Raw genomic sequence first — 24,673 nt, forward strand, 5'->3', positions numbered from 1 at the left:
AAAATTTAAATTATTTTATTATAAAAATTTATACAAAATAAACCATAAACACAACAGTTAAAATTTAAACAATTAAGCCAGCTCATAACACATTTCAAATGAAAAAGTAATAACAAAGACCTTATAAGCTTGTTTGAATTTAGTCATCTTTAGATATATGATGCTTTATTTCCTAGACTTAAAAATAGTGATCTCCATTACACTTAGGCTGTAAAATATTAAATATTATTTTAAAAAGACATTCTTAAACTCAGAGATTAACAAATACTTGGAAAGTGACCACCAAAATCTTTGTGTATCTGTTAACAAAATTGTAAATCCAGAATATAAAACCTACCTGAAATAATCTAACCAAATACCAAATTATTTAAATATTTGAGACAATTTTTGAGACGGTATCAAAAGAAAATTAAAATCTTATTTATATATAATGTTGTATACACATATGGGTTTCTGTCAGTATACTTTCTAAAAACAAATCAAACTGGCCACCATTCTTGAAAACTCTTCCTACGCTATGCTGGAATTTAAAAGGACTTGTAGTAACTTCTAGGTTACATAGAAAAATAAGTTGTTTATTGTTGAAATCACAAATAATTTTTCTTTTGAATTGATACAAGTTTTCAGTATTAAGCCCAAAGTTTCCAGAGAACCATTCTCCAGTATTAATGCTTTTCCCCTCCTCTAAAAAAGGAATGAATTCTATGTGGGGCAACACTTAGCTGGAAAATATCTATTCTCCCGAAGAAACTCCCCTTGTGAACCCAGACTTATTCGGCTTTCACAAATAAGCTCTTCACACAACTGTTTTTGAAGAAAAAGTTCCTTCCTGACTACTGCACTTGCTTTCCATACTCGTTTAAAATCAGATTTTAGAGATACTCAGTGACAAGCTCTCATTTGGGTAACTCTCCAAACATGTATTGTCAGACAAAAGAATAAATATCTGGTCATATATGGAGTTAAACCTCAATCGAGAAAATAAGGATTTTATTTACATGAATACTGTCGAAGCTAAGTGTTGACTCAAGTAAGATGTTCTATCTTGATTAATGCCATTACTCCATAAATAGTCACTTTTTTCCAGAACTAGGTCCAAATTTCATGTTGTACATTTCACAGTAAGGACCCAGACTTGGGTAGGTTCTGACACATTCCATCAGTCAGGACAGACTGTCTTTGACAAATGATCATCTCATTAAAAAAAAAAAGTCTCAAATTTGTGCTTTCTTCCCCCATTTCTGGACAAAACCCAGCCAGAAAAGACTTTAGGGTATATTGCATAGAATGACTCCCTCAAATAAATCAGCCCCCCAGAAGCACAGTATAAGGATGATGTTTCACGATATTTCCTATAAGAAAGCTCATCATCTTACACACATCTCTATTTTTTTCAGAACTTCCCTAACAAAGATTCTGCCATATAATTTCTATAACCAGCTCTAAGTGATGGGGAAATGATTTTTATTATCATGAGGACATTTTCAGTTTCTTTTTCTTGGCCTTCAGTACAGGAGGCAGAGAAATCTTAAAGGCTGTCCTGAAATAATACGCAGAAAAAAGTAAAACACTTTTTAGTGCTCTAAATCTCTGTAAAGTGGGAGCCAGCCACACAACCCCAAAGATACTTACTCGCATGTGGTACAGATTGGGCTGAAATTGCAGAATACTGTAAATGGAAACAAACAAAAAAAACACCATGATGATTTAGAAGCAACACAGTTGAAGGTACCTTCTGCACACTCCCCTCCAACATAGAAAAACTGAGTATGGACTCAGTCCTCAGTAAGGACTTCCCTGGTGGTCCAACGGTTAAGACTCCACTTCCACTGCAGGGGGCATCTATTCAATCCCTGGTCAGTTAGCTAAGGTTCCACATGCCACACAGTGCTCCCTGCCCCCCACCAAAAAAAAGACGTAAAAAAGAAAAACTCAGTACACCAACTTACTTGACAAGCACACAGAACAGACGTAGCCGATTTCAATGAGATTTCGATGACAGAAGCAAGCAGCCCGGTAGTCAACATGAACTGGGGGTGGGAGGATTAACTGAGACCTCTGATCTTGATCAGGAAGAAAAACCCACTACATGAAACAAACAAACAAACAAAAAATGACCACGAAATTTTTATTTAAAGCACAGGGGAAAACAACCAGAAGCCAAGATACAGATATTAGACATCAGCCAGTAAACACTGAGAATACTAAACTGGATTTCCCTTTTATGTCTGTTGAGAAATGTGTATTTTTCATTCCGCAATTACTGAGCACCTCCACACACAGGCACTGTGCTGTTAACAGTCATACAACATTCTGCATAGGGCTTACAGGGTCCAAAGACTACTGGAAGCTGGAATTCCCTAGGTCACCCCTCCACTCCTTTCTTTGAGTTACTAGGCGTCAGCCGTCTTGTTCGCATTCATTCCCCAGGAAATAAGGGTCTCGCTTGACTCAAGGCATTAGGTTCACTGTTGACGTTTCCTTACCAGGAGATACTGCAGAAGGGAAGGCATCTGGGGCACCTTCAAGTACAGTCCCCCTGTGATGTCACAAGCCTGTAAGACACACAAAGGACTTACTGCCACGTGAGCACTAGCTTTTACAGACGGAGGTCATTCTCAGCACCAACTCTTCAGGTCTACGACACAGCAAATTAAAAGGGCGTCTCTTCCCAGAGTGAAGGAAGACTGGAAACTTGCAGCCACCTCTCCAGATGTTCAAATAGCTTGTGTTTTCCCCTTGGTCCACGCCCTTTCACCCTTTGAAGCCTGCAGTTATAAGACACTACAAGTCCTTTTTTCTGTTTGTTTGCTGGTGGTAAATTTTTATTCTTGCCATGCTTATTCACTCTCATTATATTTTAGAGTTAACAGTTTGAGATGTAATTCACACACTATAAAACCTATCCTTTTAACATGTATGATTTACTAATTTTTAGAACATTCACAGAGCTGTGCAACTGTCCCCGCTATCTGGTTGCAGAACATCTTATCACCCTACATCCCCATTAACAGTCACTCTTCATCCCTCCTTTCCCCTGGCAACCACCAACCTGCTTTCTGTCTCCATGGACTTGCCTATTCTGGACACTTTGCATCAACAGAATCAGACAAGCTATGCCCTTTTATGACTGGCTTCTTTCACTTAGGATAAGGTTTTCAAGGTACATTCATACTGTAGTCTTGTAGCATGTATCAGTACTTCAATTCCTTTTTATGACCAAATAATATTCCACCACATGGATAGACCACAGTTTGTTTATCCATTCGTCCATTGATAGGCATTTGAGCTGTTTGCACTTCCGGGTTATTACGAATAGCACAACTGTGAATATTCATGGACAGTATTTTGTGTGGACACGTTTTCACGGAATAAATATTTAAGAACGGAATTGCAGACTCAACTGGTAATTCCATGTTTAACTTTCTGAGGAAGTTTCAGATCATTTTCCAAAGAGGCTGTACCACTTCACATTCCAACAAACACCATGCAAGCTTAAGAAACAGGATAATCCTAGAACTTTTGAGGCTGGTGTACTTTCTGGTTGCACCCCCGCTTCCCCAGTCAATCCCCAGCAGTAACCTAAACTCAAAGTTTTCTGTAATTTTATGCTTTTAACTGATCTTTTAGGAAATAATGTTCCTTGTGATCAAAAAACATTTATCAAAAGTTTAGTACTGTCTTCAGTCTTATTTCCAGTTTTTTGGTTTTCCTTTTCCTTTTTAAAGTAAAACTCATTTTCATGTTTTGATTAAAAGTAACATCTAACAGTGCTGTCCAAGAGAAACATACTATGAGCAACATACGTAATTTTTAATTTTCTAGCCACATAAAACAGGAACAATGAAGAGATAAAGTTTTAGTAGCATATTTTATATAACTCAATATATTCAAAGCATTATCATTTTAACATGTAACCATTATAAGAATCATTAATGAGATATTATACATTGTTTTTCATCCTAAGTCTTTGAAATTCAGTCTGTATACTCACATACTTCTCAATTCAGATCAGACTCTTTTCAAGAGCTCAACAGTCATATGGCTATCATTAAGGACAGCACAGATCTGGATCCTATTTTTATAAAATTCTCTGCTTAGTGATCTACTCTTCCATCTGTACGTATAGAGGGATCATGCTGGTCACCTAACATTAACAATAACCTTGGGATGAAAGGATTTGAACAGATTTTTCTTTTTTTTTACTCTTTTTAAAAATACTTTTCTGTGCTGTTTGAATTCATTCTACTGTGTGAATTTTAATACTTTTACAAAGTCAATCAAATCATTATGTAGAATATAAATAAAAATTTCTAAAGAACCAGAGAGATGCTGGTGCTCTAATCTAATGCATCATAAGGGATAATCCCTAAAGCTGTGTGAAGACTGGTGGGTGAGAGGCATTTACCACAGGTAACAGAACTCACCACGCTTTCAGAACCACCACCAAGCATTCATTTAAAATATACCTGTTGGAGGAGTCCTGAATCGGAGTCTAACACGCAGGCATCGATCAAAATATTCTGAAATGGACATTTCAAAAAATATTAACAGGAATAGTGAAGACTACCTTATAGAGAGAATCTACTATGTGCCAGACTCTATTCTTAAAACGACTCATTTAATATGCATGGCTACACTGCAAGACAGATATCTGATGTGCATTTTAACTGAAACACCCAGGCCTTGGCTGGGAGGTGGCCACAGAGCCAAGGGCCAACAGTGCTGCCATCCCCAATCCGCCTGTCCCCAAAGTCCGCGGCCTTCCACGCTATCATGCTGCCACTCCAAGACAGAAAGCGTTACAGGTGACTATAGCAGCATTTTAGGTTAAAACGGAAGTTTGCTTTTGAAGTTTGGGCCATACCACCACAGCATGCAGGGTCTTAGTCTCCTGATCAGGTATCAAACCCATACCTCATGCCATGGAAGCACGGAGCCCTATCCACTGGACCACCAGGGATATCCCAAAACTGAAGTGTTGTTTTTTTTTTAAACTGAAGTTTTAAGAAAGTTTTTTTTAAACATGTCAAAGAAGAAAATGTATTAATGATAACTCATCTGAACACTTGAGTTATTTGCAAAGTAAAAATATCAAATATTTATTGTTGTTGTTTAGTTGCTAAGTTGTGTCCGACTCTTTTTCGACCCCATGGACTGCAGCCCACCAGGTTCCTGTGTCTGTAAGATTTCCCAGGCAAGAATACTGGAGTGGGTTGCCATTTCCTTCTCCTGTGGATCTTCCTGACCCAGGTATTGAACCCGCATCTCTGCATTGGCAGGAGGGTTCTTTACCACTGAGCTACCTAAAACCTCCCTAAAGCAGAAAGACAAAGAAATTGAGGCCACACATGCAGCAAATTGTTATAAAACTCAGGATTCTTAGCCTGAAGTCTAAGGATGGGCTAAACAGAGTTGTAACTATACATGTAGTTAAACCATGTAACTATAAACAAAAGTGAGTTTGAGGATCTAGTGGATCTTCTGGGGATCCACTAGATTCTCAAGGGTGCAGGACTCAAAATAGAAAAATGACTAGTACAAAACATGGATTCCAGATTCCCAATCCCTTAGTAAGTATTCAGTCAGACTATTTCTTTAAGCAGGCCAAACAGTAAAATTAATTCCTTCATTATGAAAGCAATAATCTTTAAAAAGAAGGCTCTCAATTCACCTGCTTCTGTGCTGCAAAGATGACATTCATGAAGTTCATATACTGCAAGGCACTGTCTTCTGCAGCCTTAATCACCTAAAAATCATATGCATGTTAATACCTTTCGGCCACATTCTAGTGCTCTTACTCAAATGTCAACACAGTATACAACAAACTATAGTCAATATCATCTTTCTTATTTATCTTTGTAGTTATTAAAAATCTCCCCCAAATCCTATAATTCAAGAGATAATCCTTGTTAATGGTTTCTAAAGAGCATCTATGTGGACATGTATATACGTTCATATCCAACAGAAACACAGACACACACACCCAAGGTGATACCCTAGTATTCTGCAACCTGGTTTTGTAGTCCCCAATATCTGGGGGAAACAACCTTATGTCAATAAATATGAGTGTATATCATCCTTCATGCTGAGTTCCTAGATTTTGACTATTTAACCAATTACCTACAGAAGACATTTAAGCAGTTTCCACATCTCAGTTGTTTTTTTTCAAACCTCAATTTTAGACAATGCTCTGATAAATATGCCCATCTACCCTTTGCACAACTGATTAGCTCCTAAGATAACCAGTGGGATTACCAAAGTGTCTGCACATTTCATTTTGATACATATTACCGACCTGCCTTCCAGAAAAGCTGTACTAATTTATCCTCTCACGGGTGATACAAGAGAAGAACCACTAGTAGGGCTGCCATATTTCCAAACGCTACCTGGTCATTTGCATTTCCTCTTCTGCAGACTGCTCATGTTTCCCACCTGTTCCTTTGGAGTCAACCCTGACTTTTAAAAATTAATTTAAAAGCTCTTTTTTATTTTAGAAACATTACATCAATCCTGTCACGTAGTTATGTTGAAAACACTTTTTCCTAATAGATTTTTTCTTTTCCCATCCTTGTTTTGGGGGTTTTATTTTTTTGAGGTCTTAAGCTTCCTTTTAAAGTTTCACATCATGCTTAGCAAGATACTCACCAACTGAAGATGATAAACACGTATCTTCTTCCAGCACTTTTACAACTCAAATTTTTACATTGACATGTTTGATCAATCATTACTAGAATCTGCTTAGGGGTAAGCAGTGAGATCTAGCTTTGTGTTCCTCCTGACGGCCAACCAACTGGCCCAGTATCTTTACTGAATAATCCATTTCGTTCCCACACATTTGAAGTGTTTCATTCATCTTGTGTCAACCCCACTATGTACCCATTATCTGTCTGCATACTACTGCACCAGAACCACACTGTTACTGTGGCTTTATAATGTGTTTGAGTGCCTAAAGGAGTGTGAATAAAGAACAAAGAGCACTGCTCCCGACCCAGTTCTACAAGGGTTAATCGGGAACCCACTGCAGCTGCCCACCGACCGCGCACCCTGAAAGGAGTCCAGGATGAAAGGCAGGGTGAGGCACTCAGTGCTTTGGATAAACAGGCCCTTAGACGGTCAGACGGGTATCTCAGGAAGAATTCCAACAACCCCAGATTCTTGCCTCTTTGTAGGCAAGAGCCGAAAAAATAGAAAAGCACTAAAATCACTATCTTGAGATATCTGTTCTTTGTGATTAGCAGTCATCTCTTACCAAGATGTATGCTTGACTGTGTGAATTTCCTAGCCAAAAAAAAAACAAACCCACATAAACTGGTTCTCTCCTCAACCTCTTTGGGACAGTTACTCCACAGCTGAGTGGCTGTCTCCTGAGCTATAATGCTCAGTAAAACCCTGAATAAAACTTAAACTCACAACAGTCATGTTGTATGTTTTTTTTTTAAGTTGACTGGAGCAAGTGCCTGCTTACTATTCTCTTTCAGAAAGCTCCTGGCTATTCCCACTGACTTATTCTTTTAGATAAATTCTTGACTTTCTTAAATCCCCCCACTCTGCCAGGAAAAAAAAATCTGATTAATATTCTGAGATTTCACCGAACTTACAGTTTAATCTTGGACAAACTGACATTCAAGAATAAAATATGGCTCTCCACAAACTAGGGGTTACCATGGGGAAGAAGGAAGAGGAGACGGGCAATACAGTGGTGGAGATTTAACAGGTATAAACTATTACAGACAAAAAAAGCTACAAGGATATATTACACAACATGGGAAATATAGTCAATATTTTAATAACTATAAATGGAATATAACCTTTAAAAAACTGTGAATCACTACATTATATACCTGTAACTATATAATATTGTAGATCAACTATACATCAACAAAAATAACTGAAAAATTTAAAAAAGAAAAAATATGGCTCTGTTTATTCAATACTTTTATGTCTCTCAGAATTTCAGTTTTTCATCATAATCAACTTTACACAGTACTTAACTCTTTACACAGTAATTAACTCTGGACTCTTAATATTTATTGCTTCTATTATAAATGGGTCTTATTTCTCAGTCTGGTTTTTTTTTTTTTTTTTCAGTCTGTTTTCTAACTGGCTCTGGCTGGTATAAAAATATAGTACAGATTTCTTTTAATCTTACCAATATCCTTGATTTCATTTCCTGATTATCTATAAAGAGATAAAAACAGATTATATTACAACTAAATCTCACTGAACATATTATATATAAAGTTTTCTTACCAATTTTAAAACAGCCCCTCAAAGTTATAGTAGTAAAATAAGAATTACAGTCTCATAGAAGATTGCAGGCTCTCACCTTTAACTTCCTTGTTCATTCTATGAATGTCTTATTTTCTTAGCATTAAGGAATTTAAAAATATTGTTTCATAAATAATAACAGTAAACAGAACAAATAAATTCAAATCATAGTTAAATAAATTCAGCATCCACCTACCTGAAAAAAAGGAAAAGCTCCATGACTCACAATAAACACACAAAAGAGATTGGGAGTTTCCAATTACTGACTTTGCAATCAAGTGGGTTTTGCAACCTGACCGGAATATGATTGTTCTCCAAGAAAATTAAAATTAATAGATTTGATTGTTCTATGGCTATCTATCATGTCCTAGATTTGAATACTGGCACAAGTAAATTAATACACCAACCAAATGAGATGACGAATTTGTAAACCATACACAGACTATTCAGACTCCCCCAATCATAGTCTGGGGTCGGAGGGATCATTCGATACTGTACAAAACAAACAAATTAAATTACATAAGACTGAAAAAAATGTCACACAAACGCAGATTATCAACATGCTTATAAAGGTGAGCAAAATAACTCATTCTCCTGGGGAGAACCAGCTGCTCATTTAATAAGCCCCAAAGTCAGCAAATGGCTTTTAAAATCAAACACTGTTTCTAACATGAGACAAGGAAAAGTTTTAATCTGTCTAATAATAAACAGAGAAACACCCTGAAGAATAATTCATTGTGAGCAAGACATACCGGAGAAAGTAGAGTTTTCTCATTCTTACAGCTTCTAAAACCATGTTAAAGCTTTTTTATTATCTATCGCTTTAGAATACTCTTGCCTTCCAGTAATGTGGGCATCCATGGTTCTAAGAAATATCACAAATTAAGGTATCTTTATTAAAGGAAAAAACAAAACAAACTTCTGAATGATTAAAACACCAAGGATACAGCAGGGGCTTCCTTGGTGGTCCAGCGGTTAAGAATCCACCTTGCCATGCAAGGGACACTGGTTCGATCCCTGGTCTGGGAAGATCCCACGTGCTGTGGGGCAACTGAGCCCGTGTGCCACAACTAATGAGCCTATACTCTGGAGCCCTTGAGCTGAAACTACTGAGCCCCCATGCTGCAACCACTGAAGCCTGTGCGCCCTAGAGCCCACGCTCCACAACGAGAGAAGCCACGGCAATGAGAAGCCAGAGCACCAGAAGTACAGAGTAGCCCCCGCTCGCCACATCTAGAGAATGCCCGCAGGCAGCAACAAAGACCCCGCACAATCGAAGAGAAAATAAATACATATTAAAAAAAGGAAAAAAAACCACCAAGGATACAGCAAAGAGCTTTGGCAAGGGATCCTGCCAGCAGAGTCTCTGTGTGTTGACCCTCTATGTCACCTGTAAATAACAAAAAGCATTAAAAAGAGAATTTTTAGGTACTTTCTTGAACCAAAATCATTTTTAAACCAAAGCATTCATCTTCATGAAGGAAATCATCAGATCAGATCAGATCAGTCAAACTGGGTTTATAAACACAGATAAGCAATTGTTAAACATTTTCTCAATTTAAAATACCCTGGTGGTTGGGGGCTGAATGGGGAGGAATGAGGGGTGGTTGTTTGATGGGTATAAAGTTTAAGTTTGGGATGATGAAAAAGTTCTTGAAGTGGATAGTGGTGATTGCCCAACAATGTGAATGTACTTAATGCTACCAACCTGTACCTTGAAAAATTGTTAAAATGGTAAATTTTATGTTATAAAAATAAATACTAAAAAGTATCCTGGTGTTAATAGGGAAGGTTATAGTTTCTCAATGATCTGAGTGGTACACAAGTCTGTGTGTGACCGAGGGCAGCCTGCACAAAGGTCCCTGGCTAGGCTCTGAGCCTTTCCTATCACCTCTTCCTTCCCACTGCCCCGGGAAAGCTGGCCCGGTGAAAAAAGGACTGGAGAAATTCTCCTGGAGAAATTCCTCCCCTGTGGGAGGTAGGGACAAAATTCACAGCTTATCTGGAGACTTGAGCGAAAACAACAACAAAAATCACTCATAAAAATCAAAATTCTAAACATCCAGTTCAACAAGGTGGGAGTCACATTAACACCCTGTAGGAACGGGGCTTGCAACTGGTCCAGGAGTGCTGATGCCCCACGGGGAGGTCAGACTGGGAAAGGTCTGGACCACTGTACTGAGAAGTTGGGCCTTTATGCTGGAGGCCAGTGGTTTCCAAAATGTGATTCTAGAACCCGTTGGAGGAACATCACCTGGGAACTCAAGAAAAATACAAATTCTTGGGTCCTCCCTGGTGCGGTGCTGTGCTATGCTCAGTCATGTCTGACCCTTTGAGACCCTATGCAGTGTAGCCCAACAGGCTCCTCTACCACGGAATTCTTCAGGCAAGAAGACTGGAGTGAGTTCCCATTTCATACTTCAGGGGACCTTCCCGGCCCAGGGATTGAACCTGGGTCCCGGTCTCCTGCACTGGCAGACAGTTTCTTTACCGTGTGAGCCACCATCCAAAGCACTGGGCCCTCCCTACACCCACTGAATCAGAAATGATGAAATGGGGCCCAGTATTTCATGTTATTGGGGTGTAACTTACAGATCTCAAAATTCACTCTTTTTAAGTGCACATGTCAATGATTTCCAGTAAATTTCTAGAGTTGAAATCATCACCATGATCCAACTGTAGAACATGTCCATCACTCCAAAAGATCACTTAGGCCCATTCCCAGTCCCGTCCTGCTCCCCACCAGTCCCAAGAGAAATCATTGATCCACTGTCTCTAGAGTTGCCTTTTCCCTACCAGTGATTTGGACAGAGGAGACAGTTTAAAACCACTGCCTGCAGGCAATAGGGAATTAGCAAAAGTGTTTGAGGCAGGGAATACTAACTCTGATTTTTAGAATAACTCTAGAGGGCTGAGTGGAAAGACTTGAATGGGGAGAGACAGGAGAAAGAAGCTGTTATAATGATCCAGAGCAAAGGCTCTCAACCGGGGGAATTGTGCCCCAAGAGAGGCATTTGGTTTGTACCTGCAAGTGTGCTCAGTCATGTCCAACTCTTTGTGACCCCATGGACCACAGCCCACCGGCTCCTCTGTCCATGGGATCTCCCAGGCAAGAATACTGGAGCGGGTTGCCATCTCCTTCTCCAGGGGATCTTCCTGACCCGAGTTTTGCATCTTTCATCTCTTGTATTACAAGGCAGATTCTTTAACAACTGTGCCACCCGGGAAGCCCCAGCTGGGGGTTATTTTAGCATCCAGTTGGTTGAGGCCAGGGATGCTGCTAAGTAAGTATCCGCCAAAGGGCTTCTCTGGTGGCTAAGATGGTAAAGAATCCATCTGCAATGCAGAAGACCTGCGTTTGATCCCTGGGTTGGGAAGATCCCCTGGAGAAGGGAATGGCAACCTGCTTCAGTATTCTTGTTTGGAGAATTCCATGAACAAGAGGAGCCTGGGGGGCTACAGTCCATGGAGGCGCGAAGAGTGGGACACGACTGAGCAACTAACCCTTATCCTCCAAAGCACAGGAAACCCCCCACAACAAAGAATTCCCCCACCCAAGATGTCAGTGGTCCCAAGGTTGAGCGACATGGCAGGTAATAAGGGGTCAGACTTTGGAGGTACTTCTGAGACTAAATTAATAGGATTTCATAGATGATTAGATGTTGGTTTAGAAGGAAACAGTCAAAATGAAAGCTTTTGGAAAAGCAGGAAGATGGGGGTGACAGAAATGGAAGTAGTGGTGTAACTGAGGGGAAAGAAAATGAAACTGGTCTAGGGCTTATTAATGAGGCTGAGGGACACTTAAGTGGAGACATCTACAGTTTGAAAGAAAGGATGGATTAGAGACAAAGACTGGGAAGTGTTCATACACAAATGATAATTAATGGGAAGGTTGGATGAGACAATACAGAGGAAGAAAAACACTGCGCAGAAAAAAAAAAGAAAAACACTGCGCAGAATTAAAAAAAAGTAGTTTTTAAACTAATAAAATGATAGATTTCCCTGATAGGAATCTGCCTGCCAATGCAGGGGACATTGGTTCAATCCCAGTCTGGGAAGATTCCACGTGGCTCAGGGCAACTAAGCTGTGTGCCACAAGTACTGAAGCCCACGGGCCCTAGACCCTGTGTTCCGCAACAAGAGAAGCCACCGCAACAAGAAGCCTGCTCACTGCAACTGGAGAAAGGCCTGAGTGCAGTGACAAAGACCCAGCATGGCTGAAAATAAATAAAATCAATATTTTAAAAAAATGAACAAACAAGATGAAGGAAAAGTCAAAAATGGAAGGAAGAATGGTCTAAAGAGGAAAAATGGGTCAAAACAGGCTATCCTCAGACACTAGAGTGTTTCAAGTGGAGGCTGGTGAACAGCGTCCATGCTGTAGACGTCAGGCAAGTATCACACAGGCTTTCGTGGGCATGATTTTAAAAAAAAGAGAGAGAGAAAAAAAATTAAGTAGATAATATCAAGAATCTCAAACTTTTGGACTCAAAACCTCAAGGACTTCCACATTCAACTCCATCTGCAAATAGCACTAATGGGAGGAAGAAAAGCTGAAAGCAATTACTTTTGGTCATTAGATCTTTGATCTCTTCAGCGATAACTTCATTTGCTGCTGTCAACAACTCGTATTTTCCATCTTTACTTCCTGAGGGAGTAAATTCAGAAGAAGGGTTTCCCGGGTCTCCAAAGAAGTCTCCAAGTCTGCCGTTCTTTCCAGGGTATAAGAATCGACTGAAATAGAAAAACAGACAAAAAACCCCCTAGTTACACCGGGACTCAGGGCCCTCACTAAACATCAAAATAGAATTCAGCAGAGATAACAAAGACCACACCAATTCCAGAATCTCAAGAGTCCCTCATAAACTTCAGTTTTACAAAATGTATGAAACAGGCAAATTGGCAAACATTGAGTCTACTACCATGGAATGTTTTGATGATTCCATTGTTTTCTTAAAAAATGAGAGAAATAAAGAAGGTACTCGTTTACAGCCTCTTGAAACGCTTACGGTGGTTCTCACTCTTCAGATGACAACCAAAGAGAATTCCTACCAAATTCTAATTTACGACCAGTTTATTATTTGAGGTATATTCATCTACCCCAGTAATATCTCATCCCAGGGTCCTTAAGCACTGAGCAGGAAGAGTAATCACAATGGTCATACCTTTCCTGAATGTGACTTGCTATCACTGCGAGTTTGTTGGAACGATTCATGAACAAATGAGAATTTCCCAGCACCATCACGGCATCAATGCATTTTGACAGAGTAAACTGTTGAAACACAGAAGACAAAAGAATCTACAACAGCTACCCAAAACCACTATGTCAGATAATTATTCACGCTAAAAATTTGCTCTGGAGTTCCCTTCTCCAAGGTCATAAGCAAAAACATTGGAAAGATATAGTTTTCTGATTCTGAACAGCACAGACTTGTCCATTTCTGACTTGCTTAGAAAAACAACACATGGCTGGTCAGGTCTCATCAGTTCAGTTTAGTTCAGTTCAGTCACTCAGTCGTGTCCGACTCTTTGCGACCCCATGAATCACGGAAGAGAGCAAAAGGAAGGAAGAGCTACTCCTGGAGGATGGGATGGAACTGGGTAAGCAGAAGGAGATATGGTCATTTTTTATAAACATGATGATTGATTTGTGCTCCAGCTGACCTAGATAAAATTTAGTCAGTAGAATCAATCTTTACTAATACTAGTTATCAAGACTCGTCCTTTCTTTCTCCTCCCATACAGAACTGTCTACCAGGTACAATTTCATCGTCCCCGATCATCAAAACTGTCCAATTTGAAATAGAAACTCAAGAAAGACTAAAATTCCAACAAGAAATCACATGCAAAGACATTCATTTTCACTGTTATTGTTCCAGCTGTTATATTGTTAATCAATACAACTTATTTGTTCATAAATAAATGTATTCATAGCAAAAATATGGATCATCAAATCTGAAAAAGAAACTACAGTTTTCTAATTTTACTTAGGAGACCACTTCCTCATCAGTACAATATTCCACAAATGTTTTTTGTATAACACTCAGGGAATAGTAAACATGTCACATCTTCTGTGATAAAGTTACTAGCAAACTATTGCTACACATAGAAAATACATATTGATTAAATTGGTAATTGTAAAGTCTTTCAATTAATTCATTCACTAAATATTCTGAGAACCTATTAGGTGCCATGTGAAGACCCTTTTTTTCCATGGAATTTACATTCTGACAAGTATTAATATTAATAAAGAAAGAAATACTTTAAGCAGAAAACAAAACTGATAAATTTCACTCACTCTATTCCTTAAACTGTAAAACAAACTATTATAATTTCTATACAACAAAAACCAACTAAACCAAAGTGAAAGGCAAATTACAAACTGGAAAAAAAAACTGCAACACATGAAAGACAATGAGTTAACCTTTTAACATAAAGTGTTCACAAACCAGTTAAAAAAAAAAAGGAACACCCAAAGAGGAAAATGGGAAACTCCCCCAAAGAAAAATACGAAGGAGAAATACAAAGGGCCATTAGATATACCAAAAGAAGACTGAGAGAATTTTTAGTACATCATACTGGCAAAAGATAAAATAAGGAAACAGAGCATCTCATGTTAGTACAAAAAAAAAGGAATCTTCATATACCACTGATGAGAGTTCAAAGTAAGACAGTCTTCCTGGAGAGTATGATAATATGTAGTGATATGCTGGTCCAGCCACACAATGGAATTCTACTCAGCAATAACAAGAAATGAACTACTGATCCATGTAGCAACATGGACAAATGTCAAAGTAACTATGCTGAGTAAAAACAACAGACCAATAGACCAAACAAGAAAAAAACACAATAACAAAAAACAAACTATATACTGTTTGATTCCAGGTATGCTGCTGCTGCTGCTGCTAAGTCGCTTCAGTCATGTCCAGCTCTGTGCGACCCCACAGACAACAGCCCACCAGGCTCCCCTGTCCCTGGGATTCTCCAGGCAAGAACACTGGAGTGGGTTGCCATTTCCTTCTCCAATGCATGAAAGTGAAAAGTGAAAGTGAAGTCACTCAGTCGTGTCCGATTCTTAGCGACCCCATGGACTACAGCCCATCAGGCTCCTCCGTCCATGGGATTTTCCAGGCAAGAGGACTGGAGTGCGTTGCCATTGCCTTCTCCGTGATTTCAGGTATATACATACCCTAAAAATGCAAACCAATCTAGAGTGATATTAGGCAGATAAGTGGCTACCTCCAGGAGGGAACAGGGAGAGATGGGTGAGAGAAAATCAAAAGAATATAAATTCTGGGAGTGATGGATTTATGTGTTTTTGTTTTATTTTGTTCTTTTGGATACATCGATCAGCTTACAGGATCTTAGTTCTCCAAACAGGGACGAAAGCCAGGCCACAGCAGTGAAAGCAGAGTCCTAAGCACTGGACTGCCAGGGAACTCCCATGGATCTGTATTTCATCATTTTGATTGAGGTGATAATTTCATGAATGCATACATACGTGAAAACATAACACTTTCAATATGTGCAGCTCACCGTACATCAACTTGGTAAAGTTACGATCAAGTACATAACTTGTTCTTAATCGTGAGAACATGTCTAATTTAAGAATTTAAATAAGAATGTGTCCAATTTAAGAATTTAAAAATTGGACATAACATTTTTATATGAATTTCATCAAAGAAAATATACAGATAGCTAGTAAGTTTATGAACAAAAGCTTAGTCATTAGGGAAATGCAAATTAAAACCACAGTGAGGTACTACCACTTACCCTAGAATGACTATAATCAAAATGACACATGACACTGTCCTGGTGGTCCAGTGGTTAAGAATCCACCTGCCAGTGCAGGGGACGTGGGTTCAGTCCCTGGTCCAGGAAGATTCCACCCTCCATAGAGCAACTAAGCAAGCGTGCCAGGACTACTGCGCCTGCGGGCTGCAACCACTGAAGCCTGTGCCCCCTGACGCTGGCATTCCACAATAAGACAAGCCCACACACTCCTAGAGAGGAGGCCCCACTCACCAAAACTAGAGAAAGCCGCATGCAGCCACAAGGCCCAGCAGAGCCAAAAATAAAAAATAAAGGAAATTAATTAATTTTAAAAAAAAGGATAGGAATTTCCCTAGTAGCCCAGTAGTTAAAGACTCCACACTTCCACTGCAGGGGGCATGGGTTTAATCCCTGGCTGGGGAACTGAGATCCCACATGCTCTGGGTCATGGCCAAAATTAACAAATTAATTAAATAAGTAAAACAGCCTAGTCCCAAGTTCTCTTAAAAAATAATAAAAGAAAAAAGCTACCCTCAAAAGCTACATACTATAGGATCTATTTATGGAACAAAATTAGAGATCTGGAGAACATATTATTAGACTAGTACCAGGGACTAGAAAGCTGCAACAACCATAAAGGGAGCACTGAGCAGCTCCTTGGGATAGAGCAGCTCTGTGTCTTGATTGTGGCGGCAGTTACACAAATCTCACATGTGCTAAGACTGCAAGAACCAACATACACACACAGGTGCACGCAAAACTGTTATTATCTGAATAAGGTCTGGAGAGTGTACTGATGTCAGTGTCCTGGTTTTGCTCTTTGTACTGCAGTTACAGAAGATGCTACTACTGGGGGAAGCTGGAGCCAGAGCACACAGACCTCTCCGTACCAGTTTTTATAATTTCCTGTGATTCCATAACTATTTCAAAATAGAAAGTATTAAAAAAAAAAAAAGACTACATATTATATGGAATCAATATATGAAATGTCCAGAAAAAGCAACACAGAGATGGAATCCAGACGAGTGGTTGCCTACAACTGGGGGGAGGGCTTCCCAGGTGGCTCAGTGGTAAAGAATCCACCTGCCAATGCAGGAGATGTGGGTTCAGTCCCTGGGTCATGAAGATCCTCTGAAGAAAGAAATGGCAGCCCACTCCAGCATTCTTGCCTGAGAAATCCCACAGACAGAGGAGCCTGGTGGGCTACAGTCCATGGGGTCGCAAAGAGTTGGGCATGACTTAGTGACTAAACAACAATAACAGCTAGGGCGTAGAAGCAGTGACTGACTGCAAACAAGCATGAGGGAACCTTCTGGAAATAGGAGTTTTCTAAAATGGAATTGTGGTAGTGGTGGTTATACAACTTTACTATGATTTTTACTAAAAAACACTGAATTATACATTATAATGGGTGAATTTTATGGTATGAAATTATATCTTAATAAAAAAGCAATATATACATGAAAGAAAGTGAAGTCACTCAGTCGTGTCCGACTCTTTGTGACCCCATGGGCAGTAGCCTGCACCAGGCTCCTCCATCCATAGGATTTTCTAGGCAAGAGTACTGGAGTGGGTTGCCATTTCCTTCTCCAGGGAATCTTCCCCACCCAGGGATCAAACCCAGGTCTCCCACATTATAGACAGATGCTTTACCATCTGAGCCACCAGAGAAGTACTCAGTCAAATCAGAACTATCCAAAAGCCTTCCCAAGCAGCCTTACCTGAGACTCCTTTAATGCTTGCTTTCCCCACCAAATAGGGTTGGTATCAACTATGATAACTAGAAGATTCAATTCATCTTCTGCAATTAACCAAAAAAAAAAAAAAAATTAGCCTCATAAAAGTGAAACAAAGCTAACATTTCCAATTTGTAAATTAAATCCAAAGCAAGCACCACCATATGCCTTTCTATGTATATAAGCTACAATCATGAAAGGAACACAGATCAAGTTCTTTTCAAGACTTATGGCTCTGGAGGCCCTTAGTGAGCTCTTGCCTTCTGCACATTTACACCTCTCATGCACTGCAATAGTAGCCTCCAGCCTTTTTGGCACCAGGGATGGGTTTCATGGAAGACAATTTTTTCCACAGGTTGTGTGTGTGTGTTGTGGGGAGGGGTGGGTGGTTCATTCCAGATGACTCAAGAGCACTACATCTACTGTTCACTTTATTTCTATTATTGTTACATTAGCTCCACCTCAGATCATCAGGCATTAGGTCCCAGAGGTTGCAGACCCCTGCAGTAGACTGTGAACTTTGTGCGGTGGGATTTTTGTCTCTTTTATCACTGCCTGTCCTCTGCTCTGAACACAATGCCTAGCACAGGGTGGATGCCCAATAAACATTTTATGACCCCAAAAATACATGCATCACAGATGTCTGGTCAAGGACAGAGGGTACTGATGGACCAGCACTAAGAATCACTAGTAGAATTTCAGGCATGGGGTAGGACTGAGTGGGGAGAGATTTAAAGGGAGACACAGAATCAGTCTGGCTCCAGGTCCATCAAATCACCTTCCAGCAAGGCCAATTATAATTAGTAACCAATCTTTAAAAGGTAAAAACCAGAGTGAAAAGCAATGGCTGTGTAAAGACTTTATTGTGAAAATAATTAGGCTACTCTCTACAAAGTTAAAGACACAATGAAACAGGCTAACACATTAATTCAACAAACACCCCACTGAAGTACCAGTGTTAGGTGTTGGGGATACTGGATCCAAGCCCTCAGGGAGACTATATTCTGAGGTGACAGACATGTGAACCAGTAAGCATACGTTGTTATGAAAAACCCAGGATGCTCATTTAATAGCAGAAAGCAGCAATGCCTTGCTTATATACCCGTATCCTATTTACTCTCCAAGGTCCCAAACCTTGCTACCTCCTTCTTCAAAAGTCTTCCCCAGGTCTTCCAACAGGTCCTGGCTCCCCCATCTCAGAAGAGAGGAAATGTCAGCCTGTGTCACACCTAGCACATGTAATCCTATCTTCCTGTCCCATTGCTGACAGCCCAGAAAGGGACTTAATGCTGTCTTTCGCTTGTTGTTGTTGTTGAGTCTGACTAAGTTGTGTCCGACTCTTGTGTGACCCCCATGGACTGTAGGCTGCTAGGCTCCTCTGTCCATGGGATACTCCAGGCAAGAACACTGGAATGGGTAGCCATTCCCTTCTCCAGGGAATCTTCCTGACCCAGAGATTGAACCCATGTCTCCTGCATTGGCAGGTGGGTTCTTTACCAGTGAGACACTAGGGAAGCTATCTTTCACCAATTATAAGATGTACTCCCTCCTTTTTTTTTTACATTTGACAGTTGCTGAACTCAGGAAGGTATCTTACCATTATGACGGATCACATTTTTTCTCTTAGTGATATATTAAATAAAATAAAAGCACATTTCATAATCATATTGTCTTAGATTAGATGAAATATGGTATTCCTATTTTGCAAGAGAAAGTAACTTGCTCTAAGTCACATGGCCTGCTAACAAGTAACAAAGCTAACATCCAGCTCTGAAGACAGATCTGCTTGACTCTAAAGACTGTGGCTAAAAATGACACAAATGAACCTACTTGCAGGACAGGAACAGAGACACAGACATAGAGAAGGGACATGTGGACACAGTTGGTGGGGGGACGAATTGGGAGATTAGGACTGACATATATTCACCACCATGTGTAAAACAGCTAGTGGGAAGCTGCTGTGTAGCACAGGGAGCTCAGCTCAGTGCTCTGTGATGACCTAGATGGGGGCTGGAGGTGGGAGGGAGGGAGATCCACAAAGGAGGAGATACATGTATACAGATAGCTGATTCACTTTATGCTGTTTATACACCAGAAACTAACACAACATTGTAAAGCAATTATACTCCATCAAAAAAATTGAAATAAACACTGTGGCTTTTCAATGCCCTATTGTCTCCTTCTGACCACCCACAGGGCTGTCCCTCTTCTGATGACAGTACTCACGACCTCATTTTACACTTGGCTGTGCTTCTGATCTCTCTTCCCCACTCAGCCCTCTAAATCGTGGACTTTTCAGAGAATGAGGAATGTTGTGTAAATCACAGAACAAAGTGTTTAGCACAGAAGAGTCACTTAATAACTGTCTCTACACAGGCCCTCACTCTTCTGCCCAAAAGCCTCTGGCCTTATATCTCCATCAGGTCCCACTCCCCAATTCTCAGAACCATACATTCCTTGCTACTATCAAGCCTGAGAAAAACAAAGTGTCACCTGTCAGGAGAGGTTTGAATCCATACACATGGATTGTCCCTGTGGATTTCTTTCTTTGGGTCTCTACCTTCTCATTTGTAGACAGGGGCCATACCAGATCTGCCTCCCTCACAGAGTTGTGATATTATAACAGATAAATGATGCATGGACAATTGTTACTGCCCCTGAAAGGATCCATTTCTATTCTTGCTCTCCACAGTCCATTTCCCACACAGCAGTCAAAGTAATCCTTTAAGATAGTAAATCAGGGAATTCCCTGGCAGTCCAGTGGTTAGGATTCAATGCTTCCATTGCAAGAGGCCATGGGTTGGATCCCTGGTCAGGGAACTAAGATCTCGCAAAAAAAAAAAAAAAAAACGTAAATCAGTAATACTTCCTTGCTAGGAGCCCTAAAACGGCTTGTATTACACTTAAAATAGAGATCTAGTCCCACAAGGGACCTGCACCTGGCTAGCTGGCTCTCTGATCTCATCCCTCTATCCCACCCTGCTCCCACCACCCTGGCCTCTTTTTTCTCCCTTTAAGACATCAAGCTTCGTAACTGGTAGTTTAATGTATGAACGAAAGTCTCCACCCTCCTCAACCCGCAGGTGTCCCCTTTCCGTCTTCCCATTGCAATGTATTGGCTCAATCTGTCACAAGGCCTTCACAGAGCCTTTATAAAATCATTCAAGTCTTAGTCTGAGTATCACTAGTCTTTCCTGGACCCATATCGAAAGCAGCTCCTCCTGGATCATCCCCGAATCGCAATCGACACCATCACCCCTTTATACTGTCGTCACAGCTCTGTCACCCTTCGAAATTATTTTGATTTACTTGCCTACTGTCTGTCTCGCTCACTAGACTGTAACCTCCGCTAGTCTGTCATGTTCTCTATGTATCTCCCAGGACATGAAATAACGCCTGGCACACAACAGGCGCTCCAAAAATATTTACTGAATGAATGAACGAATGAATACATTTGCTACTCCTTTAAAGAACAAACAGGCTCCACCCAGCCCCCAAAATACAGTCCATTTGGTAGGTCATCGCCGGGCAAAGTCTGCTTAGTCCCGGGGTCCGGCTCCCGCCGGCGCGGCCCTCACCGTCTGAGACCATGGCGACCAGAGTCCCTCGGCGAGCAGCCACTTGCAAACAAGCGGACCTTCCGAAGTGTACGAACTCCGACTTCCGGCGCCGCCGAATGACGTAAGAGACGGCGTGGCTCAGGCCGCGCGCCTTACCCACAGCCCCGCCCCCAAGGCGCCGGAAGTGGAGTGTAGAGCGTGGCTGCGCGCTGTCAGTCAGTGTGGTGCTGAGTCCGCGCGGCGGCGGGACCAGTCCAGGCGTCTCGTGCGGCTCTGGGCCTCTCAGGCTCCGCGGTCCAGAGTGCACCATGGACAACAAGGGTAAATCGGGACGCGTTGGGCCTGCTGGGCCTAGGGCGGAGCCGCGCAGGGGTCCCTCCACCTCACACGGCCAGACTGGGCTCCGGGCGCGGTCAGTTTTGGCTGTTTGGTCGGATGTGGTCCCTCTAGTCACAACTAAAACCCTCTCGCTGCTCATGTATCCAGGGAATGGGTCTTGGGTGTATCCCAGACATACGTTCTGCCCACGCTTTCCAGTGCCCTCCAAAAACGTGAGATTTCGGAATAATGTGCGGGTCTTCGAAGTCTTGATTTCTTCATATGTGAAGTATGAGTAAGACTCCCTGAACCTGCCCTGTTGAATCTGGTACCAGAATCAAAAGAAAGGCGTATTTGATGTGCCTGTCTTGAGTGGTTATCAAGGTGTTTTATTAAGTGAAGAATAAGGGCAAACTAATATGTATATAGTACCTTTCATGTAAAAAAGCAGAGTAGACTTCTACATCACATACATATGTAGGTGTATGTAGGTAGGTGAATAGGCTTGACTTGGCATAGACTGTCTGGAGGGGTGCAGGAGAAATCAGTAAGCAGGTTGGCTCTGGGATTTTTTGCAGACTTGCGGTCAAGAATAAGGGTGAGAATGACCTTTCACTATCATTTGGTGGGGCTTAAATTTTATTTCATATTACACGGGCTAGATTTTTCAAAATGAGAAAGAGTTTGCAAATAGTAAAGTGATGTCATCTCTATTCCCATCAACATTTTCTGTGTCCCTGAAGCCAAACACCCTGCAAAGGAACTATTTTTTAAATTAGTTTGCTTTTTAAAGTGAGCAGTCATTGATAAGCTCTGTGGTTGTCTCTCCTGCTAAATGAATTCGCTGAATCCATTTTTTCTCCCTTCGCAGAGTTAATCAAATACTTTAAGTCTCAGATAAAAGAAGATCCTGACATGGCCTCAGCAGTAGCTGCCATCCGGACTTTACTGGAGTTCTTGAGAAGAGATACAGGTAAAAGGGGTCCGCCTCCATCGCTCCAGGTGTTAGGAAAGTCTGCTTGTAACTGTTAAAATTGTAGAAAGTGAGAGATGGATGTGTGCTGATATAAGGTAATACAGCCTCAAGCTCAGTTTTTCCCTTCATTTCAGTCCTTTCAACGTGGAGAGAGCCCTCAAGTTAGGATCCAATGGGTCTCTTCTCACAAATGAAATATACTTTGTTTTTTTTTTTAAGTTTTTTTTTTTTTTTTATGTGAACCATTTTTTAAAAAGTCTTTATTTGTTATCATGTTGCTTCTGTTTTATGTGTTGGTTTTTTGGCTGTGTGGCATATGGGATCTTTGCTCCCCAACCAGGGAGCTGTTTGATAACCAGCACCCCCTGCATTGGAAGGCGAAGTCTTTAACCACTGGACTGCCAGGGAAGCCCCTGAAAGGTACTTTGAATCAAGAAGGACCATATTATGCCAGGTTAACTGTGAAGCTTAAATTACAGCCATCGTTCAGCTTTACAAATGTTTATTGAGCTTCTGTCTTGTGACAGATTCTTTGCAGTTGCTATAGAGAATGTTCTAGTATAAATTCTAGCTTTAATATCATCATTGTGAGTGCTGCAAATTCAGTCATCTCAAATGTAAACTTCTGGGTATAAACAAAATAATAATAAAAATAATAAAGTATTCTTTAATTTAAAGGGCTGACCTAGAGATGCATGTCTCTAAGACAACCTCCAGCATCTTCCCATTATACTTATACTAATATCCAAACATCTAAGCCTTACCTGCAGCAGCCTGCAGACTTCTTCTGTCACTACTTAATTTCCTTTCATGCTATCCCTCGCTGAACTGTGCTTCACTCTGGCCTTTCTCATACCAATTTTATTCCCATCTTGGGGCCTTTGCGTTGGTATAGTCTGCATCTGAGACTTTGCCCACTGCATCTTTACTCAGCTGGATACTTTCTTACTCGGGTCTCTGTTTAAAAGGCCCAGATTCCAAGAGACCATCCCCTGCTAACTCTGTCTGAAGTAGTCCCACCTTTTTCATCATTCTGCTTTTTTCTGTCCTCAATTCAATCTGAATAACTTGTTTATTTCTTTGTGTGCTTGTTTACTGTCTACCTCTCCTAGTAGAAAGAGAGTCCTGGAAATTCCCTGGCAGTCCAGTGATCAGGACTCTGCACTTCCCTGCCGAGGGGATCAGGGGAACTGAGATCCGCAAGCCAGGCGGCACAACCAAGAAGAAAAAGAAAAAAGGAAAGGAAAGGCAGTTCATCAGAACAGGGGCTGGCCACGTTCACTGATGTTATCTCTGGCATCTAGGAAGTGTGTGTGCTCAGTTGCTTCAGTTGTGTCCTACTCTTTGTGACCCCATGGACCATAGCCCACCAGGCTCCTCTGTCCATGGAATTTCCCAGGCAAGAGTACTCGAGTGAGTTGCCATTTCCTTCTCCAGGGGATCTTCCTGACCCAGGGATCAAACCTACATCTCCTGCATTGCAGGCGGATTCTTTATCTGCTGAGCCATCAGAGAGCCTGGCTACAGCCTACACCCAGTCCACACTGGCTGAATGAATGAATGAATGAATGAATCGCAGACCCATCAAGGGGCTGTGATACTGAAATGAACATCATGTTGCTCATGTGATCATTCCAGGGGAGACAATCCAGGGCCTGAGGGCGAATCTCACCAGTGCCATAGAAACCCTGTGTGGCGTGGACTCTTCTGTGGCCGTGTCATCGGGCGGGGAGCTCTTCCTGCGTTTCATCAGCCTGACCTCCCTGGAATACTCTGTAAGCCCTGCCCTCCCCCGGTCACCACTCTGCTTCTGTGTTTGGCCACAAGTATTCTCAGCTTGACCTGGATCCTCCCCTTCCCCTGGATCCTCCCATTCCCCTCATGTTGCTCTTTTTTTTTCCCCCTAGGATTACTCCAAATGTAAAAAGATCATGATTGAGCGGGGAGAGATTTTCCTCAGGAGAATATCACTGTCAAGAAATAAAATTGCAGATCTGTGCCATACTTTCATCAAAGATGGGGCGGTGAGTACGTCATGA

General features: G+C 41.0%; 2 protein-coding genes across 5 annotated transcripts in view; one reads left to right on the forward strand and one right to left on the reverse strand.

Annotated features, from left to right (window-relative positions):
* On the reverse strand, positions 1-21,650 carry GTF2H3 (general transcription factor IIH subunit 3). 4 transcript variants are annotated; one of them, XM_055550969.1, is made up of 13 exons: positions 21,359-21,650; positions 17,766-17,845; positions 13,437-13,543; positions 12,839-13,005; positions 9,599-9,661; positions 8,330-8,359; positions 8,153-8,181; positions 5,675-5,749; positions 4,470-4,523; positions 2,487-2,555; positions 1,950-2,085; positions 1,633-1,669; positions 1-1,540 (listed from the first exon to the last, which is right to left on the reverse strand). In XM_055550969.1, exons 1-13 carry the CDS (start codon positions 21,648-21,650, stop codon positions 1,471-1,473), a joined length of 1,209 nt encoding a protein of 402 aa, XP_055406944.1. In that variant the 3' UTR covers positions 1-1,470. The 4 variants fall into 4 exon arrangements, with proteins under 4 accessions (XP_055406944.1, XP_055406945.1, XP_055406947.1 ...); XM_055550970.1 differs by lacking the exon at positions 17,766-17,845 and having other exon boundaries at positions 21,359-21,478; XM_055550972.1 differs by lacking the exon at positions 13,437-13,543 and having other exon boundaries at positions 8,330-8,367; positions 21,359-21,388.
* The window catches only part of EIF2B1 (eukaryotic translation initiation factor 2B subunit alpha), a 12,423-nt gene continuing 9,277 nt past the window's right edge, over positions 21,528-24,673 (forward strand). Inside the window, exons 1-4 of the mRNA XM_055550973.1 lie at positions 21,528-21,661; positions 22,530-22,631; positions 24,273-24,409; positions 24,542-24,658. Coding sequence (XP_055406948.1) covers positions 21,649-21,661; positions 22,530-22,631; positions 24,273-24,409; positions 24,542-24,658 — 369 coding nt within the window. The 5' untranslated portion in view covers positions 21,528-21,648. The remainder of the gene's footprint in view (positions 21,662-22,529; positions 22,632-24,272; positions 24,410-24,541; positions 24,659-24,673) is intronic.

This window comes from Bubalus kerabau, chromosome 16, assembly GCF_029407905.1.
Source record: "Bubalus kerabau isolate K-KA32 ecotype Philippines breed swamp buffalo chromosome 16, PCC_UOA_SB_1v2, whole genome shotgun sequence".
Taxonomy (NCBI): domain Eukaryota; kingdom Metazoa; phylum Chordata; class Mammalia; order Artiodactyla; family Bovidae; genus Bubalus; species Bubalus kerabau.